Here is a 20,202-nt window from a genome sequence, read left to right on the forward strand (position 1 = left end):
GGCTAAGAACGGAATAGGATTTCATGCCGGAGGTCGTCAAAAACGGCATCGAGAGAATCACAATTAGCTGCGTCATTCAGGTACCTAATGTAAATAGGGGATCGGATCGAGTGGGCTATACTATTTACGCACAGAGTCCAGGGGATTAATTTACTGGACCCCGGTGGACGGAAAGACAGGAACGTCATCGAACATAAAGATCCATGGGGAAGCATATGAGAGATGCACGAGAGGATATGCAAAAGGAGCCAGTTCGCCGCAGCACTCCAGCAGATGATCGCGTCTGATAGAATTGAAAGCGTTCGAAACGTCGAGTTTAATCATGATAAACTCCTCGGTTGATTCCATTAATTCACGAATCAAATGAGCAGCCTCTTCGCAGCCATTAGGACACCAACCCCGAGTTAGGCAGGTAGAAACTTCGAGGACAAGCAGGGAACAACGGCATAACACAGAAGCTTAGCAGTAAGCCTCCAAAAAATATTTCCCACGGCGATGGGTCTCACGCCGTTGTCCTTTTTTTGCGAAGGCAGTAAGGTTAGCAGAAAAGAAAATCCGGCGTGCAAAATCGGAAAGAGAGCTGGAAATAAAACGGTTTCACAGATTGGTAATTGAACGTAGTAATCTCCTTCCAGCTTCAGCGGTGATGGGAAAAGTCAAATCTTTTAGATGACCGGGCAATCTACTCCACCACTGCTTCCTGGGGAAAAGTTCCTCAGGGCTTTCAGTACAAGGTCTTCCGAGGCCACAGAAGGATTGACAGCGAGTGTGGCAGAGGACGGATGAGGTCTGAAATCGTGATGCTGAGAGGGATGTTTCTCATTGAGAGAATTTAAGACTGCGGGTGTCGAGGATAAAATGGAACTCGTAGAGGCGACAAGCCTGACAGCTCCATGAACATCGCCATCCACAAGTTTGCTATTTATCTTTCTCTAGAGGTAGTCGTCATCATTCGCGGGAGGTTGAGCGTTATGGGAGGTGGAGCCAGATGTAGTCTCTGAATTGGCGAAATAAATATGAAACTAGCAAAGTGAAAAACAGTTCTTGTTGTACGAGGCCAATTCTTATTTGACGATCGTAGCAAGCAAGGGGGAAGAAGTTTTATTACAGACTCTCGATAGGGAAAGGCCGAGGCCGAAAGAAGCAAAGCAGAACAGCTTAAGCCAATCGGATTGCCCATCGGAAGCCAAAGAATCATATTTTCCGTGGACTATGAAGAGGCTTCTAGGATACGAGCAGCTTTAATGATTCTTGACGGAATTTGCCGGAGACGGCAGAGGAGTTTGGTGGATTTGAGAAGGAAATAGATAGAATGCGTCCCAAAAATGGACTCAGAGAACGGAAAGGAATCTGTGAAGTGGCAAACGCCAGGAATCGTAGTGATGAAATGAGGGGATGAAAATAAGGGGCACTAAAGAGACAGGCGGGACACACCCACGATAAAATACGTTCCGAAGGAAAGGAGACTTCTTTTAATTAATTAAGTACACGAAGGCATAGTTAAAATTTATATTTTCTGAATAAAAATAATATTGCCAGGGAGCAAAGGAGCAGGCATTGATCAAAGTTTCTGAATAAGAATGAGGTAGAAGAGTCTATTCTTGTTTACAAGAAGAAACTCTCTACCTATGAATCGAGGTGTAAACATAATCGAGAGAACAACCTGTTTGAGTTTAATCGCAGGATGTTTTATCGTCGTTTACACGATGATGGGGTGAAGGAGGGTAGCCAGCAAGACTCGGAGATGTTAGCCACATGGGGGAGTATGTGGAAAGTCCGACCTCGCAAGGGAAAAGTGGACTCTAGCCTAGAGTCCACCAGACCCTTGATGACCGAGTCTTGCGGTGTCTTTGACATTCGCAAGAAGTTCGATGAGGCAGTTTCCCGCCTTCCAGATTGGAAAACTACCGGGATTGATAAAGTATTTAATTTCTTTATAAAACGCTGTACCTCATTGCACGATTGTATGTTTAATATAATCGAGAAGTGTATAGCGTCCCCGGATAGTATCCCAAGCTGGTTGTGCACTGGTGTTACTTATTTGATACCAAAAGTGTCCTGTCCAGCGTCTCCGGCAGATTATCGCCCGATAACCTGCATGCCCACCTTATACAAGCTGATGACCAAGTTGGTGGCTAATGAGGTCAGAGGATTTGTTGAGGTTAATGGCATTCTATCCGAGAATCAGCTCGGAACTGTGAGGAATTGCCAGGGAGCAAAGGAGCAGGCATTGATCAACAAGTGCCTTTCTAACGTTTACGGAAACTCACTTATGTCTATGTGGGTGGATGTTAAGAAGGCATTTGACTCCGTTAATCATGCATATCTCATCGAATGTCTACACAAGCTGTGTCTGCCTGTGTGGTTCATTAGTTTTGTTAAAGTTGTGATGAGTATGTGGAGTGTTCATCTCGAGTATAACAAACACACAATCGGTGAGGTAAAACTGGAGAGGGGGATTTTACAAGGAGATAGCATGTCGCCGCTACTCTTTGTGCTCTGTCTCGAACCATTGAGTAGGCTCAACAATTGTCGATAACTCATGAGGGACGTTTGTTTAACACGAACCACCTTGTGTTTATTGACGACATTAAATTGTTCGCTCGGTCCTCAAACCAACTCCGCTCTATGGGAGAATGTGTGAACGAATTCCTGGGGAAAATAGGATTGGAACTTAATTTTTCCAAGTCGGCGACTAACTCGCAATTATGTGGCGATCTGGTCAAGGTCTTGGAAGATCACGAGGGATATAAGTACCTCGGGATCACTGAAAGCCCCAAATCGCTCATACTCCCAGAAACCAAGATCCAAATAATAGAGGGAGTTCGGAAGCGGGCAGCAATGTTATGCAAAACTCATTTAAATGCAAGGAATTTATTCCATGCGTTGAATGAATATGCAATATCATTGCTTAACTATTATGTAGGTATTGTGGAGTTTGAGCCACAGGAGTACGATGATATGGATTGTATGATCCGTAGAGTACTGAGGGAAAACCATGTCCATGTGCTGGCAGCCAACAAGGAGAGGCTATATCTACCACGTGCTCAATTCGGAAGGGGGCTTTGTGGAGTGGCCCATTTAAGTGAGCGTATTCTCCTGAAGATGCATGACCACCTGGTGTCTGGTGCTAGTGTATCAGATAGGATGTACGCAATCTTGCAAACGGAAAAGGCACGAGCTAGTCACCTTGGAACCATAAAGGCCTATTTGTTGGTCAAGTACGGTTTCGAGAGTGAACGAGTGGTAGATGTGAAGGGGTTGATCAAAGTACAAAAAGAGTCTTTGATTAAAAAGATCAACTTAAAAGTCCTTCACAAGACCCTCTTCCAAGCTTTGGACAATCCGCATGTTGACGTTAAGTCGTCAACGACTTGGCTAAGATATGGAAATAATTCCCCTCGATCCGAAGGATTATTTACCTATCTGCAAGATCGAAACTTTTTCTGGAATCGATCTAAGGTCTGTCCTCATTGTAAATTGAGGTGCCTGTCCGTAGACCACATAGCCACGAAATGCGGTAGTATGCTTTACCACGACTATACGTGGAGGCATAACGAGGTTGTACGTAGTTTACACTTAATGCTGTGCAATAAGTATGGGATTAGACGTTCCAGAAAGTTGCGAACTCATAAGGTGCAGTCTGTGGTCGAGAATGCCAGAGTATGCATTAAAGTGGATACTAGTATTCACACCTCGATACTTGTCCAGCACAATAAGCCGGACATTGTGGTACAAGATAAGGTCTCTGGCGAGATACTTATCATAGAAGTTGGCATCACATGTCTAGATCGTTTGACCACGGTGGAAGTGGAAAAGAAGCGTAAGTACGACCTTCTTGCAAACGAGCTTGGGTTGATGCACAGATGCAAGGTCCTTGTCATTCCTTGCGTGATGACATGGGAAGGAATTGCATCTAAGTACCACAAGGGTTATCTCAGGCAGTTGGGAGTCGATAGGTACATTCAGGCCTATATGCAGTCCACTGTCCTGAAGAGAACTCTAGAGAGTGCATCTGTTGAGGCGCGCAGATCCAGCCCCCTAATGCCACATGGGCAGAAGGACCGGCTGGAAAATGCTCTCACAGAGCTATTCCTTCGACCAGAAGCAGAAGAGGCTGGCCTCCAGACTTCGGATGCGGACGGGTCGTCGGATTAGTTTAGTTAACTGTTTTATCTCGGGTGTTTTTTGTTAATAAAGTTTCTGAATAAAAATAATATTTGTGATAATTAAAGGATTTTATTTGGACGTCTACAAGGTCAGAAAATGTAACCAGTTTCCCGTACGTAATTCGTTGCCCATGTTACATAATGTTATATGATAATTAATAAGGGAAAATCAATTAGTTTAACATGATACGTAAAACAATAGCGTCAATGTTGCACTTTATTTTTTAATTAATAATCAATTAAGACAATTGCTGACAAACTTTTATCAAAGTCATGAAATCAAACTTTCTTTTTAATATAAATAGGAAAATGATTAATTTTTTAAGAATTGAAAAATGAGATGTTGTTTTGTGGCTTGAAATTTTTTGTGGTTATCTCAAATTTATTAATTTACATCTAATAAGCATAAATAATGTTTCTATTATCTGGACCGAGTAAGTTTTAAAAAAACAGAAATAATCCAATTGACGAAAACTTATCAGTGTTGCATTTATAATTTAGCATTTATTAATTGCTAAAACTATTCCAAACTAAAATTTAAACTTTAAAATTTCATCTCCATGGAATTAACCTATTATCGCGTAAATTGCCCAAATATTTATTAATTTAAGTTCGTTTTTTATATTTTAGAGTAGATGAGTACAGCTAGTGATTTTACCAATGATTTGGAATTGGAGAAGAAATTTATTGCTTGGTGCAACTTGACTGAAGAAATTAAAAAAAAAGAAATGAATTCAGCAGAACTTAGAAAAATGCTTGATTCGTTAAAACTCTACAATACAAAATTTACGTCGACTGACACCGACATTGCATTTAAGGTTGTTTCGAAAAACGGAAGGTTTATTCATTATTTGTTTTATTAAAATCAGAACCATCAATTATCAATCATTTGCGTCTTTGTTAATACAGTTAAGTAAAAAGATTTCGCCTGAAATAATTGCCAATAAAATGAAAGAATCTCCACGTATTTTCGCTAAAAAAGTACTTAATCATATATTTGATTGACGTCATCTAGATTACATCGAAAACAGGAAATGTTGATAAGATGACAGACTCTTCACAATATACTGGAAGTCACAGAGAACGATTTGATTCTGAAACCGGGAAGGGTAAAGGAATAGATGGAAGAAAGGACTTGAAAGATAATAGTGGCTATGTCACTGGATTTAAGAAAAATTAAATTAGTCTTCGTTACATTTAAACTAATATTTATTAAATTCTAACAATTATTTTTTAATTTATATTAACTTATTGATTAAGAATATTTAATTTTAAACTCTAGCATGTGTTCTCAACCGGGGGCGATAATTAGGTCAAAGGGGGGGGGGCGATAATATATTTAATAAAATATTTGAATTTAAATATAATACAAGTATTAATAGTGTGACGTGTATATCTGTTTTCACCAGTCTGCAAACAAATCCTGAGGGCCTTCCTACGCAAAATACAAATAATAATAATCAATCAGAAGTTGGAAACGTGTCTTCAGGGCTGCATGGAACGCCTGAAACTTGCAATGATCTTTATATTGAACCTTCACGAACGCATTTGCTCCCCCTTAAATCATTGATAACTGAAACACATTCTAACGACAAATTGGAGTGTATATCTTCTGTTGTTGATTCGGCTAAGCGGAGATTTGAAAGAATCCCTCGTGGTGGATGGAACCTCATTGTACATAATTTCAATACCCGTTTTCTTGTTCAGAAAAGTATCTCCGATGTTAAAAAATTATTGAAAGTGAAACCCCATAATGAGACTTGTGGTAATCAAAATGATGTGGGTGTTACAGAAAACGGAAATTCACTGTCAAAAACAGAAATTTCTTTATATGGAAAATGTAAAGAAGAATTTAATTTCCAAATTAAGAGAGTTGTATCAATATCAAGGGATTCGAGAAAACCTACCAAGAAGATTCCATATAAATTGGTTAAGAAAGATATTCTGGTTGCTTTGGATGCAGTGATTTCAAATTATGTATTGACTTGTCCTCCAAAGGATATAAACGAAATCACAAATATTATTTATGCAGGACAATGTGCATACGAAAATTTGGTTTTAAAAAATAAAATAAGTAGCTCTTGGAGGGAAAATATTGAGAGAAGAATTACTAAATTCAGAGAGAACCTCACTCTTATTGCTAATTTCTCCAGTCTGAAATCCAAAAGTGAAAAGGATACGGCCTTGGACTTTATGTGCTCCTTTAGATATAAGAAGTCGAGAAAATGAGAAATCACCAGAATATGTACGTTAATTGAAGATAGAATAAAAATCATGGAAAAAAGGATTTCGATTTATGAGTCACGAAAATCATTTAGAAGAGACAATTTTTGTTTTGAACTCAACAGGAGGTTTTACCGAAACCTGAATGCCGGAGAAGATAATAAATATATGTTGCCGGAAGGTGAATGTTTGTTATTTTGGGAGAAGATATGGAAAAAAGATGAAAATCATATTGTTACTGATGTCGTTGGAAAACGCATAACTGGCATAGAACAATCCCCAGTTGACATCAAAACAGACTTTATCAAGAGTATTATTAACTATGCGTCAAACTGGAAGACTTCTGGATTCGATGGAGTATACTGCTTTTTTATTAAGAAGTTTGAATCCCTTTATAATTATTTATGTGATGAAATTTTGAAGATTATTAATGGAGATTACTGTCCTGGTCAGTGGTTTTACACTGGGGTTACATTTCTCATCGCAAAAAAAGCTTGTTGTGAATCACCTAATGACTTGCGTCCGATTACATGCATGCCTATACTATACAAACTTGTTACAAAATGTGTCAACACTAAACTTACAGACTATATTGAAGCTTTTGATTTTGTTTCGGATAACCAACTGGGAGCTAGAAGACATTGCCAGGGTGCAAAAGAACAAGCTTTAATAAACCAGTGCATTAACAATCACTATGGAAATAACTTATTTGCGACATGGATTGATATAAAGAAAGCATTTGATTCTGTTAACCATGAATTTTTATCGCTGGTATTGGATTATTCTGGACTCCCTGAGTGGATTGTGAAGTTTATTAAAAGTTTGATAAGTAAATGGAAAGTGATTCTGAATCTCAACGTAAATAGAATTGGAACAGTGAAATTAGAAAGAGGAATTCTTCAAGGAGATTCACTATCTCCCTAACTTTTTACGCTGGTAATGAATTCGTTGAGCAGGATACTAAATCAGAAGTTTCCTAAAATCTGTATTGACCAAAATGACCCGTCTCAAATAACATACTCAACTAACCATCTGCTATTTATTGGTGATTTGAAAATACTTGCTGAGAAAGAAGATACGATCTTGAAGATGATGGATAGTATTGATGAATACTTCAGTGTTGTTGGTCTCAAGAGGAATTTTGAAAAATCTGCAACCAATCTGAATTATGTTAAAGAAACTAGAAGCCTTGACGGATATGATGGATATCGATATCTGGGAGTCCTGGAGGATAAAGAAAGCAATGTATTGAAGCATGAAGTTATGAAAAAAATTGCAGAAAATGTAAAGAAGAGAATTGAAAGCTTAGTGAACACGAAGCTAAATGCAGTGAATCTATTCAACGCGATTAATGAATATTCTCTATCACTTTACAATTACTATATTGGACTAATTGACATTGAGCCACACGAGTTTCAAGCCATTGATACCGAAGTTCGAAGGATTCTATCTAATTTACATGTTCATCTGAAACCTGCAAATAAGGAAAGATTATATATAAGCAGATCTAACCTTTGAAGAGGACTTAATTCAATTGTCCATAAAAGTGAATGCATGTTATACCAATTTTTGACTGATTTTGAAAGAAAGTCTAAAATGTGTCTCAGAAAGTCTGGAATCTTGCGGGTCTTGAAAATAAAGAAAACACATATGGCCACTATCGCAAGATTTCTTACCTTCAAATACAATATTAAAGATCCTTCAGAATTGAATATAAACATAATCAGGGAGAATCAACAAAAGAATCTAATGAAGATTATTAAATCAAAGATGTTGCATTCTGTACTTTTCAAATGTTGTGAGGATCAGAATGTTGACATCAATATGTCTACGGAATGGCTGGTGAATGGAAACAACGGTCCGAGATCAGAAGCAATGTATTGTATTATTCAGGATCGAAATATATTTTTCAACGATAACGGAGGAATGTGCAATCATTGTAATCAAACTAAAAAATCTGTTGATCACATGGCTACAAGATGCAGCAGAATGCTGAACAGTGATTATACCAGAAGACATAATAAAGTTATAAGATGCATCCATTTGCATCTCTGTCGCCAATATGGAATCAGAAAAACCAAAAGGTTAAAGTCACACAGTCCAGTCGGTTAGCTCAAATCATAAAGTGGAGATAAGAGTGGACACCACATTGCAGACAGATGTTCATGTAAAAAACAGTAGACCAGATATTTTTGTCCTTGATAAAACGAAAAACGAAATCACTCTAATTGAAGTCGGAATTACTTCTCACGCCATGTTAAAGCAAGTGGAAGTAGAAAAACTACATAAATATGATCTTCTTGCTGGAGAATTATCTCAAATCCACGGTGCAAAGATAACGATAATCCCCATTGTCCTCACATGGGACGGGATAGTTTCTAAATTCTATAAGTCTTATATGGAAAGACTGAAGTTGGATGCTTCCACTAGATCGTATATACAATCGCTGACGATTAAAAAGACATTGGAGACCATGCTTGTTGAACATAAACATGGAGTGGAAATTGAAAAACATGAGGAACAAGTTTCGAGGGCCACCAACCACCTCCTAAAATTGGTTAGAGAAACAACAGATCCACCAGATTTGCCGGAAGATGTGTCTCATGTGTCATATGAAGTGTTAGAGGAGGAGAATACGCAGATCCAATGCAACGGTTCAAAAAGGAGGAGAATTATACAGATTAGTTAGTTATTAGTAACTAAAAACGTTAATTTATAATAAATACAAGTATTTATACATGTTAAATGCCTACTATATTGAGTAAAGAGTATGTGATATGTACGCGGGACTACGACTGTCGTGGTTTGAATCCAGAAGAGGGTACTTTTGAGCTGGGGTTAAGCTTGTTAATGTTCCCCACCCGTGAGGCGGAGAGTCCTCCTGGCACGACGCATTTGTTAAGGGGGGATCTTTTACTTTCCCTGATTTTCATTACCAATGACAAATCTCCATTATGCAAAACCTTTCCGATAAAAAATGAAGTTCTGTCAGCGACGGTAGGAGGCTGCCAGAAATGGGAACTAGGCATTTACCATCTCCCCATCTCTCTTTGAATACGAAAAACTGTAATGAAAATTTGGAGGTCAATGTTGATCGGCACAAATGACTCTTTCCCCATTGTCTCTGCCTTCGATTAGCTAGTTATGACTGTTGTTTATGCCTGAGTTGTCTCCTATGATGTGCAACTTGTGGGATGAACAAAAATTTCAACTGTGAAAATTGGTTTTGAGTAAATCTGAAATTCCAGTGATCGATTAATGAGAATCGATGTTAGAACTAAAAGCACACATCTTAAATACAGTATCTATGTCGTTACAGTCACATTAATTTCACCTTTACGATTGCTCGAAACATTAAAATACTAATATTCAGATCCAAAATATTCGGTGAAATAAGGTTCTATGTTTAATAACAAGTTTTTTGAGATATTCAAAGAATTTTCAAAAATGTTGTCAAAAATTTTACCTAATATTTTTTTTATAATATTTTGTACTTGGATTGTGGAGTTTGTCCAATTCCCGTCAGAAACATTTTTCAAAGAATTGAAGCTAACAAAGCACGACCGACTCTGAAATATTTCATACCGACACAACTATGATTTGAAAGTTTGAAGAGGTGCCAAAGTTGGAGTCCATGCTTTGCGTGAATTCGTTTCGTGAATCACTTGTGCTGAGTCGTTAAATTTTTAAAATTGAATCCTACTGTGCAAAATGCAAAATGGTGAATATTCACATTGAAGAATTTTTGTTTATGACGTGGTGTGCAGAATTTGACAAACGGTTACCTTCATGTACTTCCCCCAAGGAAGAATTGGTTTTCATTGAATGTTCTATATTTGAGAGTGAAGTCAAAGCTGTGATAAAAGGTAAAGTATTTAAAATTTTCCCTCTATAAAAAGCTAAACTTTTTTACTAAGGAACTTCTTATTTATCCCAAAACAAACCTATATATTGAGACCTGCCGTATGCAATAAAGAACACAGTCAGATTCCCCTTCTCCGTGCCAGTTCTACTTTGGTTGTTCACTGTTTTACCACTCAATGCTCAACTACCACTTACGCAGCAATCAAACAAACAGCAGTAAAGACTCAACCCATAGAGCCAATCCTTCTACCGAAGGTACAGATCTAGTTTACCGACTTTCCTTACCAGCGTTTATCTATTGACCAGAGGCTGCTAACCTTGGAGACCTGCTGCGGTTAATAAAGTGAATAAAAACTCAAAATCTTCCGATTTTCAGGACCATCGGAATACTGTGTGTAAAGATGATACTTCTCTCAAACATAAGAGAGAGGTTCACTCTTCCATAGACACCTTGAACAATCACAAAGCATTTGAATCGCTCGTCCTCTCTCTGGAGATAAAAAACCCTGCGCTTGGACGGATCAAATGTTTCAATATTTTAACAAAATCTTTGACTGCACGGAAGGCTCGTATAACTGCAAAAAAATCGGGGCATTTTACCCTAGAATTCAATAACCGAAGTGACAGGGATTCTTTTATGAACGACCTGAACAATAACAAGCCATTTGGTCATGATGGCCATAAAATCTCGGAATGTTATTTGCAACCCTCAACAGTAATTTTGAAGGGAATTCCTTTCTGGGTTTCCGAAGAAGACCTGGATCTTTACCTAAAGGAGACTCTCCAGCCTGGCTTTTCTTTCCAACGGTTTAATAAAAATGGAAGGAATATGCCAGTTGGTAAATTGACCTTGAAGTCAAGGGCAGAAGCCACTTCACTTGTCAGAATGGGAATTGAAGTGGGTTTTCAGAAAATACGTTGTGAGTGGTTCAAAAACCCTGCTACAAGATGTTTTCGATGCCAAAAATTTGGCCACATTTCAAACTACTGCAAAGAGGTAGAAAGATGTCTTTTTTGTGGTGGCGACCATAATATGAAGTTCTGTTCAATTAAAGAAAAAACAGAGCAGAAATGCATTAACTGTGGTTCAAATGGACATTTGGCTTGTTACGGAGGTTGCCCTTCAGCTAAGGCAGCTACTGAACAGTTACGCATAAAAAGCTCAACTATACCATTTTCAAGTCAATTTGACAATTATAAACTTCAAATGTCATCTGGATAATTCAATTTGTCAATTATAAATTTCAAATGTCAACTGGATAATTCAACTTGTCAATAACAAACTTCAAATGTCATCTGGATAATTCAACTTGTCAATAACAACCTTTAAATTTGTAATTACGAAAGTCAAAAAATTTTTCGTCGAAATACATCGAAAATTTTTTGATGGCTGAAAAAACAAGATATCGCAAGTACAATGATACAAAAAAATAATAATTGAAGCACATGAAAATTTTGGCGATTGGCAGTCTCTATGCTCCTCTCTTGGAGTTAATTTGAGAACAGCTTATCATTGGATTGAAAATAAAGATAAAGAAAGACATCCAAGAGGAGGTAAAAGACATTCAAAAAAAATCAAATAAATATAAATGAATTAATCAGTTGGATTGAAGCTGATCCTCAGATCACTTTGAAAGAATGTGCGGAGAAAATACGAAAAAATTATTCAATGTCTGTGTCGGTTACAACAGTAAAAAATAGGCTTGATAGGGAATTAATTTCTCTCAAAACCTGTCGACCAATTTGGATCGATGAATCCAATTTTAATTTATATTGTAAGAGAAAAGAAGGACGATCAAAAATAGGATCTCGTTCTTTTGTCATTACTCCAAATTCGAGAGGCTCTAATTACATTCTATAAGTGCAATGTCTGCTTCAACATTGCTTAATTTTCAATGCAAAAGAGGTTCTTACAGAGAAGAAGATTATAAAGAATGGATGAAAGAATTAATTAATGAATGTATAGGTTTTTATCCGTACAAAATCCTACTTTTATAATTGATAATGCTCATGTTCACAATCAATTGGAATCAGTTGTGGAGCAGGAAGAAAATATTGAACCTTTACGATTGGCTCCATATTCCTACTTATTAAACCCAATTGAATTAGCCTGGAGTACTTTCAAAGCAGAAGTAAAAAAAATGCTAAGAGAAAAGATGCCAATAATTCTCAAATATAAGAAAACTTCGGATGGTTCTTCAATTTCTGAATATAGGCTAAAAATGTTGGAAGAAATCGCAGGAGAGGCAAAAAAGGTTCTAACACCACAAAAATTAATGGGATTTGTTAACCGGGTTGAAAGGTATTATCCCCGAGTTACTCGTGGTGAAGACCTTTTTGATTTTTAATTTACCAAATAAAATTTGTTCTGTTTCCCATAACATGATTACAATTAGTATATACAATATTTTGATAAAATGCAAACTTGAATTTCAAAATTGTAAATTTGAGTTTTGCAGATGACATTTGAAATTTTTTTTATATTATTAACAATAGTTATAACTAACTAAATTCCGGCATCGTAAATGGACACAGTTTCCAGTACTATGGCCAAGGAAATCCTTTCGAAAAGCCATTGGACTCGCGGGTCTCCCGTTTATGGGAGATCATGCGGCCAAGCTTTTTTAGAAGGAAAGAGACTTTTCGCCGATGACGCCGGAAGTCTCGACGGCGATGGGAGTGAACAGATACCGTTCAGAGAGCTCCTTGTACTTTCCAATCTTCATCTTCTCGGTTTGCGAGAGACTGAGCCAGGCTCGACAGCTGAAGAAGGAAGGTTGAGCTCGAAAAGTGTGAACACGTCGCATCCCATAACAGAGACTTGCCGAACTCAACATTTGAAATTTATAATTGACAAATTGATTTTTTCAGATGACATTTGAAATTTATAATTAACAAATTTGAAATTTATAATTCGCTCTTTGATTTTAATTTAGATAAATTAGAGAAGTTATTAACAAATTGAATTATCCAGATGACATTTGAAATTTGTAATTGTAAATTTGGGGTTCATAAGTGCCAAATTGACTTGAAAATGGTATAGAGAGCCGAATAACAGCAAATGGGTCAAAACAGAGCCAGTCAAATCTGTATGGGGAAAATCCAAAATGTCGCATTGCTGTGAGTTCGCAACACAAACGGATGTTTATGAGGATACAATTATGTCCTCCATTACCAATAATTCGGAATTTACAACTCACGTTAAGCCTCAACCATCGATGTTGAGCTTACCTCTATGATTAAAAAAATAATCACTATATGTTGGGAAAAAGGATTTGATATTCACAATCTGTGGCCCCTTTTCTTTGAAGGGCCAAAGATTGACCATTCATGAGTTCATATCTAACTATAATTGCGGTGAACGCACGCTCTCTAAAGAGAAGACGTGCAGAATTTGAGAACATGTTATCTACTAATCCCGTGGACCTTTTAATTGTAAATGAAACAAAATTGAAACAACATGATGATTATTATCTGAAAGGCTATTACTCCCTTGATATCAAATGGAAGTCGGGTTCGATAGCTAGTACGGGGACTTCTATATTTTACAAATCAACTTTGAGAGTGAAAAATTTGAAAATTGTTTCTGAAGAACTCTGTGAATTTGTCACAATCGATGTTCGACTTGAAAAAACATGGATTAAAATTGGAGGGATGTATTCGAAATATCTTTCTAAATACCCATCGCTTATCAAGAATTTTTTCGCTGATAAGCACACGTCATTATCAATACTCCTTGGAGATTTGAATGATAAGTGCTCCTCCTTCGGCTGTATGGGGACTAACAGGGATGGTTTCATTCTTAAGAAACTTTCCAAATCCTTTGGTTTTTCAGTCATCACATCTAAAACTCCAAATCATTACTCTCCAGGAGGGTGGGACTATTTGGGCTTGGCTTTGGTGTCTTTGTCTGCCCTTCAACTCTTGGAAGAACCGATTACTATCAATGACATTGGGAGTGATCATCTGCCGATCTTATATAAACTCAACGTCACCCCGTTGAAGGTTACGCCTACTTTCATACGATGCAACCTTACTCCCATAAACTGGGATCACTACAGAAAAAGTTTTGCAATTTATCTGAACAAATTTGCCCCTCAACTTGGGGATAATTTTTCAGGAGAAGATTTGGAAAAGTCGAGCAATTCTCTTATTGGCTTCATAAAGTCTTATCTAGAAATACACTCTTCTAAAATCACCTCGAACAGTAAGAAAATTCCGTTGACATGCAAAAATGTTGCAGTCCTTTTAAAGAAAAAACAATGCATAAGGAACAAACTTTGTCGTTGTGTGGACTTTCACGACCGATCTGTTCTAAAAAACGAAATGTTTGCCATTTCCCAGGAAATAAGAAGGTCAACAATTGCTGCTAAGAATAAAGAATGGAAGGCTGAGTGCAATAAATTACATAAAGCAAATCCAAACTTTTGGAAAGTTTTCGGAAAATTATCCACTTCAAAATCCGAGGAAGCAATACCGAAACTGTTAAATCAAGATAGATCCCCTGCTTCTCTTGAAGAAATTTATGAACTTTATAAATATTTGAGATGTCTTTTCTCCTGTAGTCTTCATTTGGGATACGTCCCCTCCTCCTGAAAATTAACGGAGGTTAGGATGATACTGAAGCCAGGAAAACCTCGCTACTTGCCAGCTTCCTTCCATTGCAAACAAGCCTTGTCAAATACTGTGTCCAAGGAGAGTCCAGTAGTGTTACGTAGGATTTCCTGGACGAGATGACTGCAGCTTGAAAGCGATGACAGATATGCCGGGAATGAGAAATCCAGCGCCGACCTGAGACCCGTTCCTCCGATGCGTGTAGGAAGCTTGCATTGATTCCAACCAGGTTCGTCAAAGTGGATGTTCAAGAGCGATTCAGCTGAACTTCTCAAAGTCCTATCCAGTGTCTGTAGAATGTCTCGATGTTCCAAGCAGGGAGAACAACGGAGAGCGTATTGGAGTTTAGGCAAGCCAATGCTATTTTTCAAAAGGAAGAATGCAGTATGAGCATTGAGTAAGAGAGTTTCTCCGTAACTCTAGAAAGACCCTTTTTTTTCCAGCAGATGGCACCGCAGTTCCTTTTCGCCAAGTGGGCACCCAAGAAAGTATGCCCTCTCCCGAGGTAAGACAGTAATCCCAGGTAATATCGATTTGAAAGACTTGACCACGTTGATAAAATCACTTTCCGAGTATGTGATATTTATCAGCTCCGATTTCTTTATATTTATATCAAGTCCGAGTTTTCGTAGTACAGGCACGGCTTGTGACAGAACGTCAAAAACTTTTCCCCACGGCCCTCCAATCGTGGCATCATCAAGATACCAGAGGTTCAGTTCCGCGCTGATGGAACGTACAGTTTCGTCGATTGCCAACGCAAAGAGAAGTGGACCAAGCGGGTCCCCTTGCTGGACTCCAGTCTCCGAATAGATAATCTTGTCCGCAAAGACGAGTGAAGACTTGGTTCCGTAGGCCAGGTAGACGAGTGGAATGAGTTCCGGGGCTCGTTTGCTTACAGTCTCGAAAATTTGATCCCTCCGCAGTGAATTAAAGGCATTGCAGATGTCAAGCTTGACTCCCATTTTTGGATTTTGTTCGTTTTTCTGTGTGAAAAAGCACCTTGCGGCATGCATCGCCGCCTCACATCCGTTCTTTACCCCAACTCCGAGTTGGAAGGGGGAGAATTCTTCAGATATTCTCGGACAGACAAGACTGCATGCAATTTTAGCTGTTAACCTTCTGAAGTAGTTCCCGACCGCGATAGGGCGGGCCCCACCTTCGGGTTTTTTGAAGCCAAGTAGATGTGCGCTGAAAAGAAGCTCCCTTGCGAGAGGAGGGATATCCCCGTTCAAAATACGCATAACCAGTCTTGTGATTGATTTGACAAGGTTGCGGCCCGCCTCCGCAGTAGCCCCAGCCGTGAGATCCTTGATGTGACCTGGTCGCAAGCCATCGAGACCTCCACTGCTGCTCGCCGCGAACGACGAAATGCTGCGCCGCACTTCGCCTTCAGTTACAGTTGTCCTTGGCATATCTCCCGGGAGCACGAATGGGCGGTAATCTTCCGGCGGACATGGATGTTTTCGTCTGATCTGCTCGAGGACTTCAGGTGTTGGAGCCAGGACGGTATCGTCGCTGGAAACGACCCGCAACGCCGCCCGGACGTCGCCTTCAAGAAGTTACGATTTACTTTCTCTCCGAGTGTATCTGGGCAATTCCGAAAGAGCGTATGATCGGCGTCCGGATGTTTTGCTTTTGAAAATTCCGTTTTGTTAATAGATCGTGATTGGAAATCGTGGATATTTTTCTTCATTTTTGAGGAAAGTGAGTTTCCATGCATGGAACTTTCTCTAGTGTTCCGATGTGGCTCCTTTGACTCAGTGTAAGGTATGCCAAGTGCAAGCGGGGCGAAACCGAAGAGTTTGAGCCAGGCCTCTTGATCGTTGGACGTGAGTGCATCGTCAATAGCGGAAGCCAGGCATATAGCTGCAGGGATCCGGACGGGTCTCGGGATCTTAAGTGGAATCTTGTTGGCCTTCCTTTGCTCAGACAAGAAAAGCAGGAGAGAATCCGTATTGTCGAAATCCAACGGCTCGCTAGAGACGACAGGTTCATTCGATATTTTCGCCTGGGTCTTCCGGCCAAAGCCCATACATACATTGCAGTTCCATAAACTGAGTGAGGATGCAGCCTGCCGGGACATCCTTACACATCCGAGGTGGAAAAAGTTCCCGCAAATCGAGCACAAGAGCCCGTACTTGCGTGCATTGCCACAACCGCACGAAGAACACACCAGACCAACTCTCACAGGGATAATGTGCGTAGTGTTGTGTTCTTGCATCTTGGAGACTGTTTCTACGCACTCTATTTGTTCGATGGCTCTTTTTTCTTTCATCTTTTTCCAGTTCCTTTCGGGATAAATTTTGCCCCACAAGAACCCAGGAAGGATCAAAACCAATTTTGTTCTATATCCTCTTCAAACAGAATTAATTTTTTTTCAAACAATATCACTTCCTCATACATGAAAAAAGCAATATTTCCACTCCGTTGCAATTTTGAATTAAGTTTGTTTAATTCTGATGAAATGTCAACCATGAAATAAAATTTCTGCAGCCATTGGTCATCATTTAATTCGTCATAATGAATTTTTTTTTCATTTAAAAAAAGTTTGACTTCTTGCATACAAGAAGCAAACCGATTGAGAACGTTCCCTCTCGAAAGCCAACGAACTTTGTTGTATTGAAGTAGATCAATATACTCGTTGTTGGTTTCGTTTAACAACTCTTTAAATAGCCGATGATTAAGTCCCTTGAATATATAATAAATAATATATTACTCTTGATATAATGAAGTTAGTAATCTTTATGACCAATTCCATCACTTCTAAAATTTCTTTCGGAAACGTTTGCGCAGATAGTACTTCTTGGTGGATAATACAATGTAGAGTAATCACTTCATGATCAATTCTCCTTTTAATTAAAGTTATAAATCCCTTTCTCGATCCCAGCATGCTTGCAGCACCGTCAGTTGAAATTGAAACGATTTTATTAAGAGGAATATAATGCGTTTCAAAATATTCTACGACTGCACCAACAATTGGAAAGGATATTGCTGTGGAGACTCTCGGAACATGCGGAGAGCAAAAATATTCTAAAAAATGCGCAGTGGGGTTTCCGCAGAAATCGCTCTTGTGGGGACTGTCATTATACGGTAAATTCGTTAATTATGAAGGCTCTGGATACCAAGGGATCTCTGACGATGGCCTGTCTTGAAATTTCGAAGGCATTCGACAGTGTATGGCATTTTGGCCTTCTGAGACATCTGGCGAAGTGTCAGATAGATAGAGAACTGTTTCTATGGTTACATGACTTCCTCCGCGACAGACGATCAGTGGTAAGCTTACTGAACGACGACTCGGATGAGCTAAAATTAAAAAGAGGTGTCCCCCAGGGATCAGTACTCAGTCCTCTGTTATTCAACATTGTAGTGAGTAATCTACCTTCTCCAAATGATGTACGGACGGAAATTCTAATATATGCTGATGATGTGATCATCCTCGATGTTTCACCGAAACCTGCCTTATCTGAACAACGAATGCTGTCATATATGGAAGAGGTCGAACATTGGTGCAGAAATAACATGCTGGTTGTCGCACGTGAGAAGTCTGCCCTGTTGAGAATCACAGAAAGTAGAAATCTTAAAAATTCACCATGTCTGATTACTAACATACCACGACAACATTCAATAAAATACCTGGGATTGCAAATTGAAGAAAATGGTAAATACACTGAAAATGCGAAAATTCGAAAAAAGAAAGCAACAAACTCAAGTTAAATCTGGAACCAGATACTTTCCTTTATGTTTTTAACACGGTGATCTTACCAGGACTTATATTTGGAAAAGAGGCATGGTACTTCTCTAGAAAGAGGAGTTCCATTATCGAGAAGTTTGAAAAAGCTCGGAGACTGGCGTTAAAAATCGCCTACTCCCAAAGCCTGGAATGCCCGATTCCCCCATGGATCGAGGCTAAAACGCCCACGGTGGGGGAAATCGTTGAAAAAGGCATCAAAAACTACAAACTTTGGTCAACAGTCACTGGGACTTACCTGCAAAGGTAATTCTATACTGAGATGTTGGGGTCCCTCTTTTCTTTTTGTTTCGCGGAAGAAGTCGGTAAGCAAGCCTTACCGTTTCATTAATTATTACCCCACATACTATTCGTTGTTACCTAAATAAAGTTACCTACCTACCAATAAAGAAACCAATCTACTTGATGATTACTCCGAATGCATGAAGACATGCGCAAAAAAATTACGAACATCTTCTCAGATAGACAGGCATTGTGAAGGTTACCGACTTAACATCAGAGTTTAGCCGAACAAGTCTTTTTTGCTATAGACTATACCTGGATATCTGCCAATAATCATTTTCTTGTTTGGTAAATTAATTTAAATCAAGTTTTTGAATACAGTGCATTATCTCGCCGCCATATCTTTGCCCCGATCGCAGTGGAGACGTCGGGACTCCTCGGTTCCAGAACTAAAAAATTCCTTATTAAACTGGGGGATCTGGCAAGCAGAAGGAGAAATGATCATCGGGAACGGACATGGCTTTTCCAACGCATATCAATAGCCATCTTGCGTGGGATTTGCCATTCCATCTTCTCCTCTGCTACTAATTAAATACGTGTTCTAATTTAATTCGCTTCCTTAAAAAAAGTTTTTAAATATCAATAATTCGAGATATATTAAATGAGAAAAAAATCCAAATGATTCCATTAAATTATAGTGAAACGATATAAGACAGTTTTTGAAAGTATCCACGAATCTGAATTATCAAAAACCAACATATCTACAAAATATAAAAAAGCAGTCACATTTTGAAATTTCTGGCTCCATTTTGATAACCAAGCATTGCGCGATATTAAAAAATTGATATTTATATGGAGGAAGAATAATATTCCCATTCTCAGCGACAAGAGAAAAAACAATTGAACTATTTGAAACCAAAAACTCGATTCTAATTTATGAACATATTTTGCGTCAAGTGATACTTGACAGACCATTCCACACCATCATTACTATTATAAATATTGACACACGCATTGTCTTTAGCGCCAACTTTAAGTTTGATCAAATCAGGAGTCTTTAGATATAATGACTGGGGGACCGGGATTCCCCAATCCGCCTAGAAATCAAAACAGCAAAGCCAACGGAAGAGAAAGAGTTTAACAAATCTTCATTCGATGCAAGGCGGCTACCCCCATAACGTTTTAGTAGTTGGTCATGGTCAATTAATTCTAGCAATTCTTTCTTTCCAGATCCTAGAAAAGTGAAAACTAGTTACTTACCGCTGATTATAGAAATTTTACTAGTAGTCCGATTATCCAGGAAAGGGTTTATTAATTTAAATATTGCGGGAAAAATGGGAGGCACTACAAAACTATTAAATG

General features: G+C 38.6%; 5 protein-coding genes across 5 annotated transcripts; all 5 read left to right on the plus strand.

The window, feature by feature from the left end:
• Window positions 1–2,628: 2,628 nt before the first annotated feature.
• Window positions 2,629–4,158, plus strand: LOC115227137. The gene has a single exon (XM_029798052.1). The coding sequence runs from the start codon at window positions 2,629–2,631 to the stop codon at window positions 4,156–4,158; it is 1,530 nt and encodes a 509-aa protein (XP_029653912.1).
• Window positions 4,159–4,511: 353 nt separating this feature from the next.
• LOC115227133 (tubulin polymerization-promoting protein family member 2-like) lies at window positions 4,512–5,370 on the plus strand. The gene is made up of 4 exons (XM_029798050.1): window positions 4,512–4,539; window positions 4,800–5,007; window positions 5,039–5,150; window positions 5,185–5,370. Exons 2-4 carry the CDS (start codon window positions 4,805–4,807, stop codon window positions 5,347–5,349), a joined length of 480 nt encoding a protein of 159 aa, XP_029653910.1. The 5' UTR covers window positions 4,512–4,539; window positions 4,800–4,804; the 3' UTR covers window positions 5,350–5,370.
• Window positions 5,371–7,331: 1,961 nt separating this feature from the next.
• On the plus strand, window positions 7,332–7,910 carry LOC115227138. Its single transcript, XM_029798053.1, has one exon. The coding sequence runs from the start codon at window positions 7,332–7,334 to the stop codon at window positions 7,908–7,910; it is 579 nt and encodes a 192-aa protein (XP_029653913.1).
• A 736-nt stretch (window positions 7,911–8,646) lies between these two features.
• Window positions 8,647–9,081, plus strand: LOC115227139. Its single transcript, XM_029798054.1, has one exon. The coding sequence runs from the start codon at window positions 8,647–8,649 to the stop codon at window positions 9,079–9,081; it is 435 nt and encodes a 144-aa protein (XP_029653914.1).
• A 4,577-nt stretch (window positions 9,082–13,658) lies between these two features.
• On the plus strand, window positions 13,659–14,852 carry LOC115227140. The gene has a single exon (XM_029798055.1). The coding sequence runs from the start codon at window positions 13,659–13,661 to the stop codon at window positions 14,850–14,852; it is 1,194 nt and encodes a 397-aa protein (XP_029653915.1).
• The last annotated feature ends 5,350 nt before the right edge of the window (window positions 14,853–20,202 follow it).

The sequence above is a fragment of the Octopus sinensis genome, unplaced genomic scaffold, assembly GCF_006345805.1.
Source record: "Octopus sinensis unplaced genomic scaffold, ASM634580v1 Contig02042, whole genome shotgun sequence".
In the NCBI taxonomy this organism is placed as follows: Eukaryota; Metazoa; Mollusca; class Cephalopoda; order Octopoda; family Octopodidae; genus Octopus; species Octopus sinensis.

What these genes read in the sequence shown, in the direction of transcription:
- LOC115227140 (XM_029798055.1), top strand. Translation starts at nt 13,659, where the DNA reads ATGTTATCTACTAATCCCGTGGACCTTTTAATTGTAAATGAAACAAAA.
- LOC115227139 (XM_029798054.1), top strand. Translation starts at nt 8,647, where the DNA reads ATGTTAAAGCAAGTGGAAGTAGAAAAACTACATAAATATGATCTTCTT.
- LOC115227138 (XM_029798053.1), top strand. Translation starts at nt 7,332, where the DNA reads ATGAATTCGTTGAGCAGGATACTAAATCAGAAGTTTCCTAAAATCTGT.
- LOC115227137 (XM_029798052.1), top strand. Translation starts at nt 2,629, where the DNA reads ATGGGAGAATGTGTGAACGAATTCCTGGGGAAAATAGGATTGGAACTT.
- LOC115227133 (XM_029798050.1), top strand. Translation starts at nt 4,805, where the DNA reads ATGAGTACAGCTAGTGATTTTACCAATGATTTGGAATTGGAGAAGAAA. An exon ending in GTTGTTTCGAAAAACGGAAG is followed by an intron (nt 5,008 to 5,038) that starts GTTTATTCATTA and finishes TATTAAAATCAG; the next exon opens with AACCATCAATTATCAATCAT. An exon ending in CACGTATTTTCGCTAAAAAA is followed by an intron (nt 5,151 to 5,184) that starts GTACTTAATCAT and finishes GACGTCATCTAG; the next exon opens with ATTACATCGAAAACAGGAAA.